Source organism: Nuphar pumila, chromosome 5 (genome assembly GCF_984573655.1).
Source record: "Nuphar pumila chromosome 5, dmNupPumi1.hap1.1, whole genome shotgun sequence".
In the NCBI taxonomy this organism is placed as follows: domain Eukaryota; kingdom Viridiplantae; phylum Streptophyta; class Magnoliopsida; order Nymphaeales; family Nymphaeaceae; genus Nuphar; species Nuphar pumila.
In genome coordinates, this window is record NC_143253.1 from 67,619,959 (window position 1) to 67,638,064 (window position 18,106).

The window sequence follows — 18,106 nt, forward strand, 5'->3', positions numbered from 1 at the left end:
CATTTTTGTCATGGGATGTAATTAATGACATTAATGCTTTAATTAATGAATGCAATGCTTTTATTACTTCTCTGTTTTACCCTGTAATGCACCCGACTTGTGTTTTTCGCACTTTCGCTATTTCAAAATATATATATATATATATATATATATATACATATATATATATATATATATATATTACCCCAAAATTTTTACTATAAAAAGTTAAGGCATTACAGCTTTGGTATCAAAGCGGGACTGAATAATTTGAGATCTTGGCTCTTCCGGCGATCGTGATGACTTTGTAAGTAGGGTATAATATGATTTTAATATCTTAGGAGTAAATTAGTAAAATTGTATATTGTGTTTCTATGAAATTATAAATAGAGGATGGTGACAATATCATTTTTTTTCTTTCTCTCTTTCTTTATTTAATGATTTGTCTGCATAGATGACATGGTCAAATCGTTGCAATGACATAATGGAGACATTGCACAACCTGGCCGAGGTGGTTGGTCAACAGGCTTCGGCAATGCAGCAGATGGGCAATAATTTACACCAGGTGGCCCACGAGAAGAGTACGAACAGTGGGACTATGTCCTATAAGAAATTCATGGACATGGATCCTCCTGCTTTCTCCGGAAAGTCGGATTTAGAAGCCGTTGGGAGTTTTATACGAGAGATCGAACGTATCTTCCGTGTACTGGAGGTGCCCGAGGAGCGCTGGGTGGACTTTAGGGCATATCGTCTCAAGGATCATGCTGAAAAGTGGTGGGAAATCACCAGGGCAGTCAAGTTCCAGGACGACCCAGTATCATCGACTGAATTCGTAGAAGTCTTCAATGCCACCTATTTTCCCAAGCATGAGAGGGCAAAGAAGATGCAGGAGTTCTTGGATCTGCAGCAAAGCGAGATGCCCCTAGCCGATTACATTACTAAGTTCCACAGTTTGGAACGCTATTGTCCGAATGTGTACACATCGGACGAGGATCGGGCAATAAAGTTTGCTTGAGGCTTGAAGACGGGCCTAAGGAACCGTCTATACACTCGAGGGCCCAAGAATCTCGAGGAGGCTATTCAGGTAAAAGATCTTTTTTCTTCGTGGTATAAGTTGCATAAAAGTTTATAAGGTACCGTTAACCATTAGATTGTAATGAATTGTTCTTGTCTGTCTCGGACACACAGGTGGCGACTCTCCTTGACGACAACTAGAAGGAGGGACAAAGGTCGCAGAAGAACAAAATCGGGGTTCAAAAACCCGAATTCAAGAAGTTTGGTGGGAGGCGATTACACCCTCAGAACAAGAAGCCACGACACGAGAATGGTACCAAACCTAAGCTAGGACAAAATCAAAGGTGTCAGAAGTGCAACCGCTTTCACCCAGGACAACAGTGTCCCCGTGAGACAAGAGGTTGTCTCTACTGTGGAAAAATGGGACATTATATCAAAGAGTGTCGGAAGAAGCAGGCCGATGATGCACGACACGGCACTGGAGGACAGCAGCCTCAGCAGCACCGTGCACCGCCACCACAGCCACAAGCGGCCCCACAACGCGTAGCGGGACATGTGTACGCTACCACATTTGATCAACTGGAGAAGGGGGACCTTGTGCAAGGTACCGTGCTTGTTTCGGGCCAAGCTGCCTTTGTCTTATTTGATTGTGGAGCTTCGCATTCCTTTATATCTGTTAATTTTGCAAAACAACTTAGTAACCCCACAGAATCACTGAACCATGAATTAGTAATTTACAACCCCATAGGGTTCAATGAAATTTGTGTGAACTACATGCCAGAAGTAGAAGTTATTTTAGGTGAACACAATTTACCTTCCAACCTAATTATACTTGATATGACCGAATACGATGTCATACTGGGTATGAATTGGCTCTTTGAACACTATGCTAGAGTCCTCTGTAGAGAAGGAAAAGTAATTCTGTCTCGATCGGATATGCCGGAAGTTGAATTTCGATTAGCAAGGCCTGGAATCAAGGAAAGGGTTATTTCGACCCTCAAGGCCCAAAAGTATCTTCGTCGAGGAGATATGGCTTTCCTAGTCAGTATGATCGAAGGAGAAACGAAGTCGACTCCGATTGGGGATCTGGAAATCGTCCGTGATTTTGCCGATGTATTTCCAGAAGAACTTTCTGGACTTCCTCCTCAGCGGGAAGTCGAGTTTGGGATCGAACTAATGCCAGGTACAAAGCCAATATCAAGAGCACCCTATCGGATGGCACCAGCAGAGTTGGAAGAACTGAAGAAGCAGTTACAAGAGCTGATGAAGCGTGGTTTTGTACGACCGAGCATGTCTCCATGGGGAGCACCGGTCCTGTTCGTGAAAAAGAAGGACGGGTCTATGAGACTATGCATAGACTATAAAATGTTGAACCAAGCAACTGTGAAGAACAAATATCCTCTACCCCGTATCGAGGACCTATTTGATCAATTGAAAAGAGCAAAGGTCTTTTCTAAAATTGATTTGAGGTCAGGTTACCACCAGTTGAGAATAAAAGATGAAGATATCCCAAAATCAGCATTTCAAACTAGATATGGGCATTTTGAATTTGTGGTGAAGCCATTTGGACTCACTAATGCCCCAGCGGCATTCATGGACCTGATGAATCGAGTATTCAGGCCATACTTAGACTCCTTCGTCATTATCTTCATCGATGACATACTGATATATTCAGAAAATATGGAAGAACACAAAAAACATTTGAAAATCATTTTGAAAACCCTCCGAACACATCAATTATATGCCAAGTTCTCGAAATGTGAATTTTGGCTTGAAGAAGTCATGTTCCTTGGGCACGTGATCTCGAAAGACGGAGTTTCAGTAGATCCCGCCAAAGTGGAAGCTGTGATGAATTGGTCACAACCAAAGAATGTCAGTGAAATTTGAAGCTTCCTAGGATTAGCTGGCTACTATAGGTGATTCATTCAAGACTTCTCCCGAATCGTTATGCCAATGACAAAGCTTCTACGAAAAGGGGTAAAGTTCGAATGGATAGAGAATAGTGAATAAAGCTTTCAAACCCTTAAAGCTAAGCTTACTACGGCTCCAGTGTTAGCCTTACCATCTAGAAGCGGAGGTTGGGGTGTGTACTGATGCAGCACGACAAGGTCATTGCCTATGCATCACGACAACTGAAGATTCATGAGAGGAACTACCCCACTCACGACTTGGAGTTGGCGGCTGTGGTTTTTGCTTTGAAGGTTTGGAGACATTATTTATATGGGGAGCAGTTCAAAGTCTTCACTGATCACAAGAGCTTGAAGTATCTGTTTTCTCAGAAGGAACTTAATATGCGACAAAGAAGGTGGCTCGAGTTCATCAAGGACTACGAATTTACAATCTCATACCATCCAGGGAAAGCAAATGTTGTTGGTGATGCCCTTAGTCGTAAGGATGGGGGAAATCTTTCTAGCCTGGTAAATCTTGGATGGAAGATGATTTCTGAGTTCACAGAATGGAAACCTTTCTCCGATGATCAAGGCGTACTTAGGCTATCTAGCTTGACGATACGATTGGAATTGCGAGAGCGGATCATGATTAAGCAAAAAGAAGACTCGCAGTACAGGAAGATGGAGGCATTGGCATTGCAAGAAGACACTGCTTTCCAGCGCAAGGAGGATGGAAGTATATGGTTTAAGGATCGACTATGGGTACCAAGTGATCCAGAGACCAGAGAAGAATTATTAGCAGAGGCACATAAGAGCAAGTATATCATTCACCCGGGCAATACCAAGATGTTCAAAGATCTTCAATACAGGTACTGGTGGAATGGTATGAAGCGCGATATTGCAAGATAACCAATTCACGAGAAAAATTTATGTGTTCTAATTAGGTTGTTCTTTCTATGATATAAGATCGGAATTATGCTAATTTTTGCTATCATTCTAGATACGTCACAAAGTGCTTGACATGTCAACAAATCAAAATCGAGCATCAAAGGCCAGGAGGAACGATGCAGCTGATGGAAATTCCTCAATGGAAATGAAAACATATCACGATGGATTTTGTGATGGGGTTACCACGAACCCGAAAGGACCACGACTCTATTTGGGTAGTGGTTGACCGACTTACTAAGTCAGCACACTTTCTACCGATGAGGAAGGGTCAGTCACTGGAGAGCCTGACTGATCTATATATCCAGGAGATAGTGCGACTACATGGGGTGTCAATCTCAATTATTTCTGATAGAGACCCTCGGTTCACCTCACGACTGTGGGGGCAGTTACAAAAGGCATTAAGAACCAAGTTAAAATTCAGTATTGCCTTTCATCCACAAACCGATGGACAGTCAGAAAGGACCATACAGACACTAGAGGACATGCTACGTGCATGTATGTTAGATTGGAAAGGCGAATGGGACACTCACGTGGTACTAGCAGAATTCGCTTACAATAATAGCTACCATGCGAGTATTGGCATGGCGTCCTTCGAAGCACTGTATGGGCGGCCTTGTAGGTCACCAGTATATTGGGATGAAGTTGGCGAAAGAACAGTTGAGTCACCAATGGTACTTCAACATTACACGGAACAGATACAGAAGGTACGAGATAGACTTAGAGCAACACAAAGTCAACAAAAAAGCTATGCGGATCCGCGACGCAGAGAGCTTAGTTTCGATGTGGGAGATGCAGTGTTTGTCAAAGTATCGCCGACCAAGAGCGTTTTCAGATTCGGAAAGAAGGGAAAGTTGAGTCCTGGATACGTCGGACCTTTCCCAATAATGGAGCGGATCGGTGAAACAGCTTATCGAGTTGAGCTACCATCTCAACTTGCCAAGATTCATAATGTATTTCACGTATCGATGTTGTGAAAATACATTCAAGATCCATCACACGTGATTCAGTTTGAGGACATCAGTGTTCAAGAAGATCTGACCGTAGAAGAGAGACCGGTTGAAATCGTAGATCGCAGTGAGCGGATAATGCGAAACAAGCTCATCCCATTAGTCAAAGTGAGATGGAGACCTCACGGCTTAGAAGAATGCACGTGGGAATCGGAAGCAGCAATGAAGGACAAGTACTCTCAATTGTTTGATTGATATGTATTACAAATTTCGCGGACGAAATTTCTATTTAGAGGGGAAGGATGTAAAACCCATGAAATTTACAAAATTCTAAATGAATAAAAGTGGAGCATTTATGTGAAATAGAGAGATTTTATGCTAAGCAATACAATTCTTGATGATTTGAGGTTTCTAGAAGGAAACAGGTAACAAACCCTCAAAATTTGGTATTTGGATCCGGATCTTGGCAAGATCCGATAATCTGACTCGGTTCACGAGACCCAATGGTAAATTAAATGATTTCGAGATAATAGCATCAGATCCGAAACACATTTAAGGTAAGAGAGGGCAAGTTTAGAACCAACGGGTGAAAAATCCACTTGAAAATGGAAGAAATCCATCAACAAGGAAAAATGTTCAAATATGACATAGATAGAATTTTCTTGCAAAAATAAACACCAAGTGATGGTATGGTGTAGTGGTAGGACACATGGTGGTGTGGAGCCACAACCCATGTTCAAAACCCCATGTGCACAGATTTTTCTTTTTACACACAAAAGTTAAAAATTTTCTTAAAAAAAAAATTAAATAAAAGAAAGGGAAAATCGTGGGTGAGTTAAACCCCTACTTTCTAGACTTTCTCTCACAATAAACGTGTGGGAGTTGGCCTTCGTGCTTTCCCTTTTCTAAGAAATATGGGAAATCCCCCCAAATGAGGTGGGGGTACCAATAAAGCAAACAACAAAAGTAGTTAGAGAAACTTGTGTTGAAGGTAAGTGGGGGCAATTTAGGAAATGTATACACCCACCAAAAACGTGGGATGGGGGTTTGAGAATTGAGGATTTGAAACTCCCCTAAGAATGGGAGGGGGGGGAATTAAAGGAGAAATTTATGATGGGGAGCCACACGAGACTACCCATCTCTCTCTCTCTCTCTCTCTCTCTCTCTCTCTCTCTCTCTCTCTCTCTCTCTCTCTCTCTCTCTCTCTCTCTCTCTCTCTCTCTCTCTCTCTCAACGTTTCTCTTATTCTCTCTCACGGTGGTGGTCGACCTCCATTGCTGCTGGTAGTGTGAATCTATATTGTTGTACGACTGGACTCCATTGGCATCGTAGTGAGCTCCAACGTGAAGAAGAAACCACCATCGTTGCCGGTCAAAGCTTCGAACGAAGTAAGGAGTATTATATTTTTTTATGTGCAAGTGTTTGATGTCCTGTAGCTCAACCTTGTTGCAGCACCACCAAGGTTGTTTGCGACAACACCACTGACTTATGCAGGCCATAGGATTATTGAGGCCACTCGTGTTTGGGTTGAGCCACCTATTCGTCTATATGACGACACGTAGTGGTCTAGCCAATGGTTTTCGCCATGATTGACCAAAGGATCACGCATTTGCTGTGCAAGCACGCATGCAGTCTTGTATGATATTACAAAGAAAAAAATTATTACAAAAAAAAAAAAACATGACCATGATCCAGTGTTTTGGTGTGGGTCTCGATTGGGTGCTTTATGTGCATAGGCGTGCACCCGCTTGCCTGGTCCCTTTTATGGAGTTAAATCTTCTATAGCATGTACACGTTGGGTTCATTATTCTGTAGCAAACATATAGCATGATGATCCTGAAATAATGTTAGGTGACATCTCATTTACGCACAACTTGATGCATGCTAGACAATAGTTATTAATGTAGTACACAAGAATTAGAACAATAGTGGACTGAAAACGTCATTACATGCCATCATGTAACCAAATGAATGTTGAAAGAAAAAAAAACTGGTACACATACAACATGTATGTACTCTGGAGTACCAGGGTAAAAACATTTAAGTTTTTAGTTGATTTCAAGCCTAGAAATTTTATGGGATAACGTGGTTACTTGGTAAGTATGGTAGCAATAATTTTTTTTTTTGGAATTTGTTACTTTGTCACCTAATGCCTCACACATATACAGGAGGAAAGGTCCTTCTTAGTTAACAAAATTCAAGTTTTATCAAGTGTGTGAGTGTTCTGAAACAAAAAAATAAAATAAACTAAGGTTACTCTAAGCCTCAGCCACGTTCATTACTAGTAAGGGGTGTTAGGTTTGTGTGTATGTACTAAGTGTCTTGTAAGTACAAGGGTGTTGCAACCCCTTTTATACGACTGCTACTCACTCTGTTAGAGATTGAATAATCTTTTTGTGGCACCAACTTGGGAAAAACATTACACGGGTACCCACCATTGACTCACGCCGAGTTTATCCAAGTTTTTTTTCTTTCTTTTCAAGTTGAGACGTTCTTTTAGGTAAGCATCATACTCTGTTGTCAATGTAAATTGACTGTGCTGGATTTTGTTCTAGTCTAAGGTGAGTAGTGGCTGGACATACGAATTGACAGAGTACTATAATATAATTGTTTTATTCAATCTACTTTATAAGCATGTTTTTTTGTGTAATGAGCCAACAATAGGTATTAGAGTTACGTGCAGCGTGCCATGATTCTGATCTTCTAAACAGCATGCATGGTTTTTACATTATTTTCCCTAGACTACATAACTTGTTACTCTTTTCCATATCTTTATGAAGTTCAAATGTGGGACCTTGTTGGTTGGACATTTAGTACTGGTAGTAACTGCCAGTTGTCCTGTTTTCTTTGTGCTTATAGCTGTATTTTTTTTCAGAAATGATGCCCTGATTGAACCTTCTATTCTGTGTAACTTAGCTTACGTTAGAAAAAAAAACAAGTTGTTGAGTTGATAACGCCATCTGTGATTTTCTACCATGACCTTATATCGACTATTGTGATATCATGATGCTTTTACTAATCATTTCTGAATACCAAGTATCAATTCAAATGTGAGAATATGATTTAGCTTACAAAAGTAACGATTTATTCATTTCTAAAGTTATGCCATAGAGCCTTGTGACTAAGCCACTCATGTTAGTCAGGACACCATTGTTTATTACTATTCTGCACTAAATATTATAACCACAATTTAATATATATATATATATATATATATAAGGGGGAGGTTGATTGACCCCAACCTCACTCGGTTACCCCAGAGCAGTGGGCCGATCGGCCCATTCGGGCAACCCCCTTCAGTCCTACACCAGTAGGGCTCGAGGGCGTTGCCACAACCTGTTGAGTTGGTTGTGGTATTGTACCATTGTCATTGAGACAGGGTCGGTCCCCATTCTGGTGCTAACCAGGCTTATGCACGTAGTGGTGACGGCGGGCTCTATATAGAGCGCTGGCGGGTGTTAGCATTCTCTTGTGGTGGCATAACTTGGGGTGGAAACCATATAAGACCACTACGAAGGAAGACTTGTGGCAAACCGAGGTGTTGGGTGAAGCCCATGTGATCTCATCTATGAGCGCATCGAAGTATATACTGGTGCCGCGTGGATGGCATAGGGTGTGTGCGGGTGCGTACATTCTTGTTCATGACAAAATAAAAAATGTGGGCTCTAAGTCGAGCCGAGTTCGGAAGGTTCACTCCTCGGTGATGCATATGTCACCTTGATTATAAAATATGGATAAAATGTGTAAACCCTATGACGGGTTCGGGATTTTGAGAATCCTCTGTGGTGCAATGACTCACACAGGAACATAATTGAGAAATCAAAATGTGAGATTTTTGAGGCTCTGGGTATACCTGAAAGAAGGTATATGTTACCGGACCCCTCGTAGTGCGAAAACTCGCACTTGGTTATAAAGAAAATGTAAAATGAAATATAAAATATAAAACCTTTGAGACTCTGGGTATACCTGAAAGACGATATATGTTACCGGATTCTCCAGGCTCTGGGTACACCTGAAAGATGGTCTATGTTACTGGACCCATGGTCTACCTTAGAGAGGGTAGGTGGTACAAGCTTCGTGGACATTCTTGTTTTCATGAGAGCTAGGCATCTCACCAGGTCCCCAGTCCACGAAGTTAAGGAACCAGGACTACCAGTGCGTCCTAGGTGGTAGATCCAAGTCTTCTGCAGAAGTATAGGGTGCATCCTAATACTTGTTCTAGCCATTTGGGAATTCTCTCTCGGTCACTGACTGTCCCCTTTGGATATCCATACGGCTAGTCATACAGGTTTTAAATTAATAGATATCCGTATGGTCTCGGTCCGCTACGAGATCTATGCCTGTGTGTACCCACAGGGTAAGAGTAATATAAACATTAAATAATTTAAGTTAAATAAAATACTCATTCTTGAAGAATCATGAACTGTCGTTATGACTTTCGCAAAACTTGTAGAATCTACAGTTTATGCTAATGTGAATAAATGTATTTTTAGTTCAGTTATCTGTTGCACTGTATCATGAATTAGAAATGCATATTCATTTTCTTAGAATGATATAAATTTCCATGTTAGTTATATCTACAGTTATTGCACATATTTGTACACAGGACACTGAGCACCACATATGAATATAATGCTTCTTACGCAAACAGGGGAGTCTGACCCTTTTGCTTTAAATATTTTTTAGAAAGCAACTAAATCGGAGTATCGTGGGCGTCGCGTATGGAAGTAGTCAAGAGATCTCAGTTATTCAGTGTTTTCTATTTGAACTCTGATTAGTAGATTTACATTTTTGTCATGGGATGTAATTATTGACATTAATGCTTTAATTAATGAATGCAATGCTTTTGTTACTTCTCTGTTTTACCCTGTAATGCACCCGACTTGTGTTTTTCGCACTTCCGCTATTTCAAAAAAAAAAAAATTACCCCAAAAGTTTTACTATAAAAAGTTGAGGCGTTACAGTTGTACCCTTGATCCTGAGGATGCAGAAAAACTGCTAAACTACATCTACTAATGAAGCAAAGAAAGCAGAGAACAATGAAAAATAACATTAAATTACAGAAAATTCAATAAAAATACGAAAAATTAATCATCCATCAATTGTTCCATAACAATTGTTCCATAATGAGTATTTATAGGGTTAAAGAGAAAACACTAATTCTATTGGAATTGAGATAGATCTATTATATAAAAAAAACTCTAAATCTAAACAAGAAAACTTAAAATAAATTTGGATCCAAATGGATCTCTAGAACCCGAATTTCATGCAAGCACGTTCCTGCATTAGTATATCTAGAGACCAAATGATTGAGTGCCTCATGCAAACTTAGTCAGGGGCTCAAGACTTTAACCAAAAACATCATGCCCTTCTTTTATTGAGTCTAGAGAGGACCAACCAAGTCTTGCCCATCAGAATCTTCGCTTGCTAATAATTAAGGATTTTCCTTACTAGATCAAGAGGTGCAACTTGACATGGCCAAGTCAAAGTAGAATGCTTGAGTCAAATGAACAATGATCTCGGTTGTTTGAGCCCAATTGAGCCTTGATCTTGGTTGTCAAGGGCTTGTGTTTGGTCTAATTTGGGAATGCTTCATGCAGCTACATTTGGGGAAAATGTGGTATTTGTAAATCATTTTTAGGTTTAACTTGCCTCCTATATATTAAACCTTGATTTCCAAATTATTCTCCAAACGATTGTCACAAATATCATTGCTTGTAGACGTGCATGAGTGTGTTCATAGTTTTCGAAGGTGGGCCACGTAAGGCAGGGTGGTCATGGGGCCCCACCTGCAGTTTTTCTCTCTTCGGTGAGGGTTCTTCATCATAAAAAAAATCAAGGTACAATTTGATGTTATGTTCATAATTACAAGAAAAAAAATCCTCTAAATAGCAATAATAATGACAATGTCAACAATGATACATTTTTTTTAGAAGTAATGTGACAATATCAACAATGATACTTAAGTTCACCTAAAAGAGACAACAAATTCACTCCTTAAATGTTTAATTTTGAAAACATTTTCTCATCATGATCACACCAGAAAAGGTGCAATGCTAATTGCGCGTAGAAAAAATGAGGCAATTGTGTCCTTTCCCAAACACGTAAAACTAAAAAAAGAAGCGAAGGGCAAGACTGATGATATATATATATATATATATGTGGGAAATGAAATGCCATCAATTGAAAATTAGCATATCAATTCCTAGAGATCATAAACAAAATCAGTTCTTTTGAAGAGAACAAAGGAAGGTAGAGAGAAAATGGAGATCCTTGTAGGAAAATAGAAAAATCTAGCTAGAAACCATTTAAAGCCCAATGCAAATAAAAAGAAATAATTTTTAGGGGCAAAAAAAATTGGACTATTTCTCGATTTGTGTGTCATCCTTGCGCAGGGGCCATGCTAATCTTCTTTGTATCATTCCAATTTTATCGGATGTCTCCGAAAAGACATTGTTGTCCTTTAGAATCCCACCATGTTAATAACATAATTCAAATAATATTTTGCAAATAAAGTGATTTACTTGAAATTATACTCGATTATGAAAATATAGGCATAAAATCACGATGCATTCAAAAATGTCACCAAATATTTGTGACAATTGTTTGGAGAATAATTTGGAAATCAAGGTTTAATTTATAGGTAGGAAAATTAAACCTAAAAAGGGATTTTCAAATACCACCTTCCTCAAAATGTAGTTGCACGGAGCATTCCCAAATCGGACCAAACCCAAGCCCTTGACAACCTAAATCATGGCTCAATTGGGCTTGAACAGCTTAGATCATGGTTCATTTGACTCAAGCATTTTACTTTGACCTGGCCAAGTCAAGTTGTGCCTTGTGATCTAGTCAAACACAATCCTCAATTATTAACCGGCGAAGATTCAGATAGGCAAGACTTGGTTGCGGCCCTCTCTAAACTCAGTAAAACAAAGTCACATAATGCTTTTGGTTCAAGTCTTGAGACCCTAACCAAGTATGAACGATGCACTAAATCAACTGGTCTCTAGATATAGTGATGCAGGAGCATGCTCGCATGAAATTAGGGTTCTAGATATCCATTTATATCGAAATTTAGTTTAGGTTTTCTTGTTTAGATTTGGATTTTTTTATATAATGGATATATATCAGATATAATAAAATTAGGGTTTTCTCTTTTACCCTATAAATACTCATTATGGTGGTGATTGTTATGAAACAATTGATGAATGATTACTTTTTGGTATTTTTTGTAATTTAATATTACTTTTCATTGTTCCTCGCTTTTTTAGATTTATTGAATAGTAGCAGTTGTAGTTTAGCGATTTTCCTGCAACCTCAGGATTGAGAGTACATCAAAGTGGTATTAGAGCCACATTTCGGTCATGTTCACGATGTCACATAATTCAAGGAAAGAGTGGGAAAAAAAACATGAAGATGTGCATGGATCATGTGGAGATAGATTTATGCAATGTAAAACAATAAATCGGTGAGATGCAGCTAGACATGGCATCAATGGTGGGGATCGAGCAATGCATGATTGAGCCTTTGAACAAGTGATTAATTGTTCTTAAAGCCCCGAAATAAGGTCAAATTAATGGATCTCAACTCCCAAATATTGGTACGTCGTCACAACCCTTGCACGATTCTAATGCAGATAATCTGTTGCTTGTGGATGCTCACGAAGTGGTGATGCAAGTGAAATAGATGAATAAAATGATGAGAGAGCACACAACTGAGTCGAACCAGACCAATTCGGTCCCAAAGGAGCAACCAGGCCCTAACACTACATCAGTTGTGAGTTTTCCCCAGCTGCAAGGTTCCACTGTGTCAATGGGGGTTATATAATATGATGGTTTCCCACCGGTGGCTGCTCACCAGGAAAGAACCCTACTGGCTAAGGAAGCCAACAACATTCTCCCCACCACTGTCGTGCCCCTCTTCCCCTTGGGTTTACCCCTTTGGTGTTCTCCACAGCTAGTAGCACAACCACTGGTGGTCGAGCTAGGTCCGATAACCCTCCGTTGGCAGAGATCAGCTGATGAGAGTTTCCTTGGGCGGCTGGATTGATGACCGTCAGGGTGTCCCATTCGCGGGTGGCCATCGAGGTTACTCGAGTGGGATCCCAACCAAGCCATAGCGGGTGGAAGGAACTGGTTCTCGCAGGAACCAGTTTGCATTGATACTGGCTCAATGAGCTGAGGTGCTATTATGTTGGATCAGTAGTTGCAATTGATCGTCTTTCAACTGAGTACTCTCACACACTCTTGTTGACACAAATGGTTCAATTACCGTCAGTGAAACTAATGAGGATTTTATTCACAGAGCAAAAATCGCCAGGGGCTCGCTCACTTCAAGGTGCAAGAGTGGTGATGCTTGATAGAACCAAATTAAATTCTCACATCAAACTTGGGTTGAGCTGTTTTGCTTGCTCTTTAAAAAAGGAGGGCTTGATTGAAACTGAATCATACTCAGTCTAGTTTCGAATAGGAGTAACTGCTTGCTTAACCCGATCAGTTTGTCATCTATTTAAGGAGAACCACTGCATGAATGCGTTGGTGTTGCTTGGTTTGCATGGCTTCGCTCATTCTTTTGTAAATTGGTATCTACAATTGCAGCATGCAGGCAGAAAGCGAAAGCCTCCTGGTTAACTATAATTGGTTGCAGGAAGCTAGTCAAATGCATGCTCTTGTATCCCTTTCTGTGGTTTTTAAAATTTTTCTTTCCCTTCCTCTGAGATTGGCTAGGGTGTGACATTCATTTAAAGTTATTAAAGGAAGGTAAGGTGGAAGACATTCAATTTCCGTAAGAGGATCAATTCTTATTCAGTGATTTCTTGCTACAACAACTTCAAAGGTCAAGACTTGGTTTGCATGCACCTCCAAGTGTGGTTGCAAGATCTCACTTTTTACTTTCAGATTGGATATGCACTTTTCTTCATTCAAAAATGATGTCAGTTAGATTAAAAGGGGCTCTTCATCCAAGAATGAGCTAGGCTGGTCGACATCTTTTATGAGGATTGGCTTCCCATCAAAAAAAAAAACCATCTTTTTTTATGAGTTTAAAAAGCTTTAGACGACTCTGTCACTACGGTGTAATTCACTCACCATGCTCAGTGAGTCTCCCTGAAGGCCTAGCCTAATTGTGTGGTTTTTTCTCTTTTCTGAGAAAGATTTAGGCAATTTTTGTTATGCTTCCCAAACCTTTCACCTTTACTTGTCTATAGGTTCAAATCAGTCCTTTTATTATGCTTTCTTATCTTCCTTTATCGAGCCAAGCCGCACTAAGTGAGCCCGCCCAAAAGCCACCGTCTGTTTTGGATCATCGAATTAAGATGTGACTTCTATTTTGAATGCTTCTCCATATTCAGCACTAAGGACTTTTTGAAAGTCTCTCTGGGCCGCGAGGGTTGGAGCACTTGAGGCTTAGAATTAGGCTTATGATACAAGAGAGATTCAACAAATGAGAAAAGGTTACTTCAGGTGAGAAATTTTCAAAGAAAGAGGAAAGGAAAGAGGCCGACCTAAGGAAGGTCAAGGGACTATTAATCCAAGAAAGGTTTGGGGTGCAAGACCTCAATGTGAGGAGGATTGTCAAGGAAATGTCATACGCAATAAAAGCGCAGCTTACTTGGATGCATTACCCGATGCTCCTACATATGCTAGTCTCGGCTGGCCAAGCCAACCCTTCAATGTTGTAAAACCCGTTTAAAAAAATATATATCAGACCTGAGTTGGATCCGGATCCAACCCGACTCCAGACCTAGCACCCCCCTCCCGTGTTTCTATTTAAACACAAGAGGGGGGTCTCCCTTTTATGAAAAAGGAAAGAACCCCCACTCCACCCCCCCCCCCCACCCCCGATACTCTCTAAATGGTTCCGTACCTCGTGCATTGCTTACGCACTTATTTAGCTTAATGTGTTTTGCACATTGAGTCTTGCTTTATACTTTGCCATCGCGTTGTAATCTGCACAGGCTTGCATTGTAATATATGTATTACTCTTACATAAATGCAACCTCAGAGGACACGCAAGAGTGTATCCTATCCTACCTGTTTCTCACTCACTCTTTTCAAAAGACATGGGCTTGCGCATGGATGCTATTTCAAAAGACATGGGTTAGCTCTTTTCAATTGCATAGTTTTGCAAAGCAAATTTTGTACAAATGAAAGGTTTCCAAATTGCAACTAAGTTTTCCCGAACTGACCCATTAAGGATAAATGTTTTACAAGCTCGGTTTGATATCTGATATAACTAGGATATCCTCATTTGGGAGTATAGAAATGTTTTGGGCGAGGTTTCTGCTTAGAAATTTGTATCTCTTTTATCATAAGTAGTATCACAAGACAAGTGTAGCATGCTGATACTGCGATAAATGGGTGAGAGATCCATGGCGATCTTGTATTATATAAATTGCACAAGGTTGTACATGTGGTTTAAAGGACCAGATCATGTCAAACTAAATTAAATTGTTGCATCATTTCTTTTACGAAACATTGAGTTGGGGTTTCTATTGAGAAACCAATACTCCTCTCATCGTAGACATACTTTTAAATAGACACAGTATGTTAGTACTACGATGATTGGATGAGAGGTTTGTGGTAACCTTGAAGCGTGCGAATGGCACATTATTGAAATCACATAAAGGTGATGATCGCCTTCACAAACAAGATGCTCGAGTTGGTTTGAAAGACCAGAGCATGTCAAATTAAACTAAATTGGTTACATCATTTCTTTCACGAAAAAATTAGGTTGGGATTTTCTTTTGAGAAACCAATACCCCTCTCATCGTAGTCATACCTTTAGACAGGCACTAGTACTATGATAATTGAATAAGAAGTTTATGGTAACCTCGAAGCGTGTGAATGGCACAGTATTGAAATCACATAATAGTGATGATCGCCTTCACCAGCAAGATACTCGAGCTGGTTTGAAAGACCAGAGCATGTAGAATGGGTCGTCAGTTAAATAAAACCTGATGCACCCATTCACCTCTTATTTTCGTTAAGAAAGATGATAGATTGGTACAAAAACTCTGATGGATAGGTTATTAACAACCACCCCTGAGAAAAATGACTTGGTGAACCCAGTCACTAGAGTTAGGGAACGGGACTACTAGAGATTATCATAGGTGGTAGATCCTATGGATTTCTGCAAAAGTTGGATGCATCCGTTGCCATGTATGCCTTTAGAAAATTCTCTCTCGGTCACCGACCGCCCCCTTAGGAGCAGACTCAGTTAGCTACCCGGGGTATCAAAAATATATATATTTTTGTTTTATGGGTCATCGGGATTCCATCAAACTTGTTTTTTCCTTTCGATAGCTGACGATGTCGTTTAGGATTTTGTTGGGATCGACGATCCATTTTGAGGGTGGCACGCCCCTTTGGTAACTGTATGCCATTGGCGATTTTTCAGTGCAGGCATCGTCGAGTGCCTACACGATTTTCGCAGGAAGGGGAAGAATCGGACGATCGTCCAGTCATCACTCACCGATTTCGATGAGGGACCGAATCTCCCTTCCCCCTTCTTCTTTTCTTAATCGGCGGCTGGGCGTGGGCGGAGGAGAATGGAGGGTCGTTTGGTCCTCCCCTTTTTTGGTTCACCGGAAAAGAGACTGTCGGACAAAAGGGAGGGCCGATCGGCCCTCCCTCTTTTTGCCTTTTCAGATTGACGACACTCAGGGCCGGGTTCGGCCATCGCTGTGGTGTATTGGGGTCTGACCCGGGTCAGGCCTATTTTGACGCACCAGTTGGGTCTGACCCAATCCCTGTGAGACGGACCCTTGCATGTGCCTTGAAACTCATAATAAAAAAATTTAAGGATTTTATTATTGGATTCAGGGCTGTTAAGTATGCATTTTGGGTCTCTTTAGAGGGTTGTCTTCAATTACTTTTTGACCTTATATGGATTATGGTTATGTTTTTTTTTATGTGCATGTATTGACATATTTGAACCATGGTATTCTTTTAAGGATAAGAGTTTGATATTCTAAAATGAGTTTATTGAAACAACATATTACCAAAGTAACCTCACTTGTGTAGTTTGACTTGTTTGGAATATTGAGATGTTTATATATTTGGGTTTTATGTGAATAGTAATCGGCTCAAAGCAACATTACTATTTGGCCGAGCCCAAATATATATATTTTTCGGTAATAAATATGGAATGATTGTATGCTTTTTCATGTGAATAACGAGTCGGTCGAAAGAAAAGCTTGTTGTTTGACAGGATTAATTGTCCATATTTGATTACTATGATGAGAGTACCACTTACAAGTTGACATTTTTGTTCAGAGACTAAATGTTAATGTTGTGTTGGGTATCTTGTGATGGGGTTCACCACAATTTAAATATGTCAGTGTATGTTAACGCATGTGAATATATATGTTAATTGTGAGCTTGTTTTGTTCTTGATTCAGTTAATACTTCTGCTTCTACGATATCTATAATTATAAATTTGATCCCTATTTTGAATTACTCTAACTTTAAAAACTAGAAAGAGAATGTTATGATTGTTCTCGGATGCATGGATCTAGACCTTACACTTCGAGATGATCAACCACCTGTTTTTATAGATAGTAATTCTGCTGAGAATAAAAGGAATCATGAGTAGTGGGATCAATCTAATCGCATGAGTCTTATGATCATAAAACATGCAATTTCGGAAACCTTCAAGAGCACTATGTCTGAAGAGATTAATGTCAAGAGGTTCCTTGTAGAAATTGAAAAGCGTTTTGCTAAAAATGAAAGAGCTGCGACAACCACTCTCCTTTCGAGTCTTGTTTCAATGAGGTATAAAGGTAAAGGGAACATTAAGGAGTACATTATGAAAATGTCTCATCTTTCTTCAAAACTAAAGGCACTAAAGTTAGAGTTGTCTAAGGATTTACTCGTGCACTTAGTTTTGATATCTCTTCTTGTACAATACAATCAACTTAAGGTCAGGTATAACTGCCTGAAGGACAAATGGACTCTTAATGATCTCATTTTACACTATGTGCAAGAAGATGAAAGAATGAAGCAAGAAAAGACAGAAAGTGTTCACTTGGCAGTAGCCTCTAAGGACAAATTTAAGAAAAAAAAAGGAATAAGGAAGCTTTAGTGGACCCTCAATCACAAAAGAAACAGATGAGACATCAGGATCCAAAGTCCAGTTATTTCTTTTGCAAAGGGAATGGTCATATGAAGAAGGATTGTACCAAATATCATGTTTGGCGTAAAAAGAAATGTACACTCATTGCTTTGGTTTGTTCTGAGGTTAATTTAACTTTTTTACTCAAACACACTTGGTAGATGGATTCTGGTACTACCACTTACATAAGTGTGTTTATGTAGGATTGCTTAAGTT

General features: G+C 39.9%; 1 protein-coding gene and 1 non-coding gene across 2 annotated transcripts; one reads left to right on the plus strand and one right to left on the minus strand.

The window, feature by feature from the left end:
• Positions 1-433: 433 nt before the first annotated feature.
• Positions 434-994, plus strand: LOC149837738 (uncharacterized). The gene has a single exon (XM_090008115.1). It carries the CDS (start codon positions 434-436, stop codon positions 992-994), a length of 561 nt encoding a protein of 186 aa, XP_089864241.1.
• Positions 995-11,128: 10,134 nt separating this feature from the next.
• Positions 11,129-11,229, minus strand: LOC149837739 (U6 spliceosomal RNA). The gene has a single exon (XR_016432305.1). It is a non-coding gene; the product is annotated as a U6 spliceosomal RNA (small nuclear RNA).
• Positions 11,230-18,106: the final 6,877 nt, after the last annotated feature.

Excerpts from the sequence above, each read along its gene's own strand:
- LOC149837738 (XM_090008115.1), top strand. The coding sequence starts at position 434 with ATGACATGGTCAAATCGTTGCAATGACATAATGGAGACATTGCACAAC.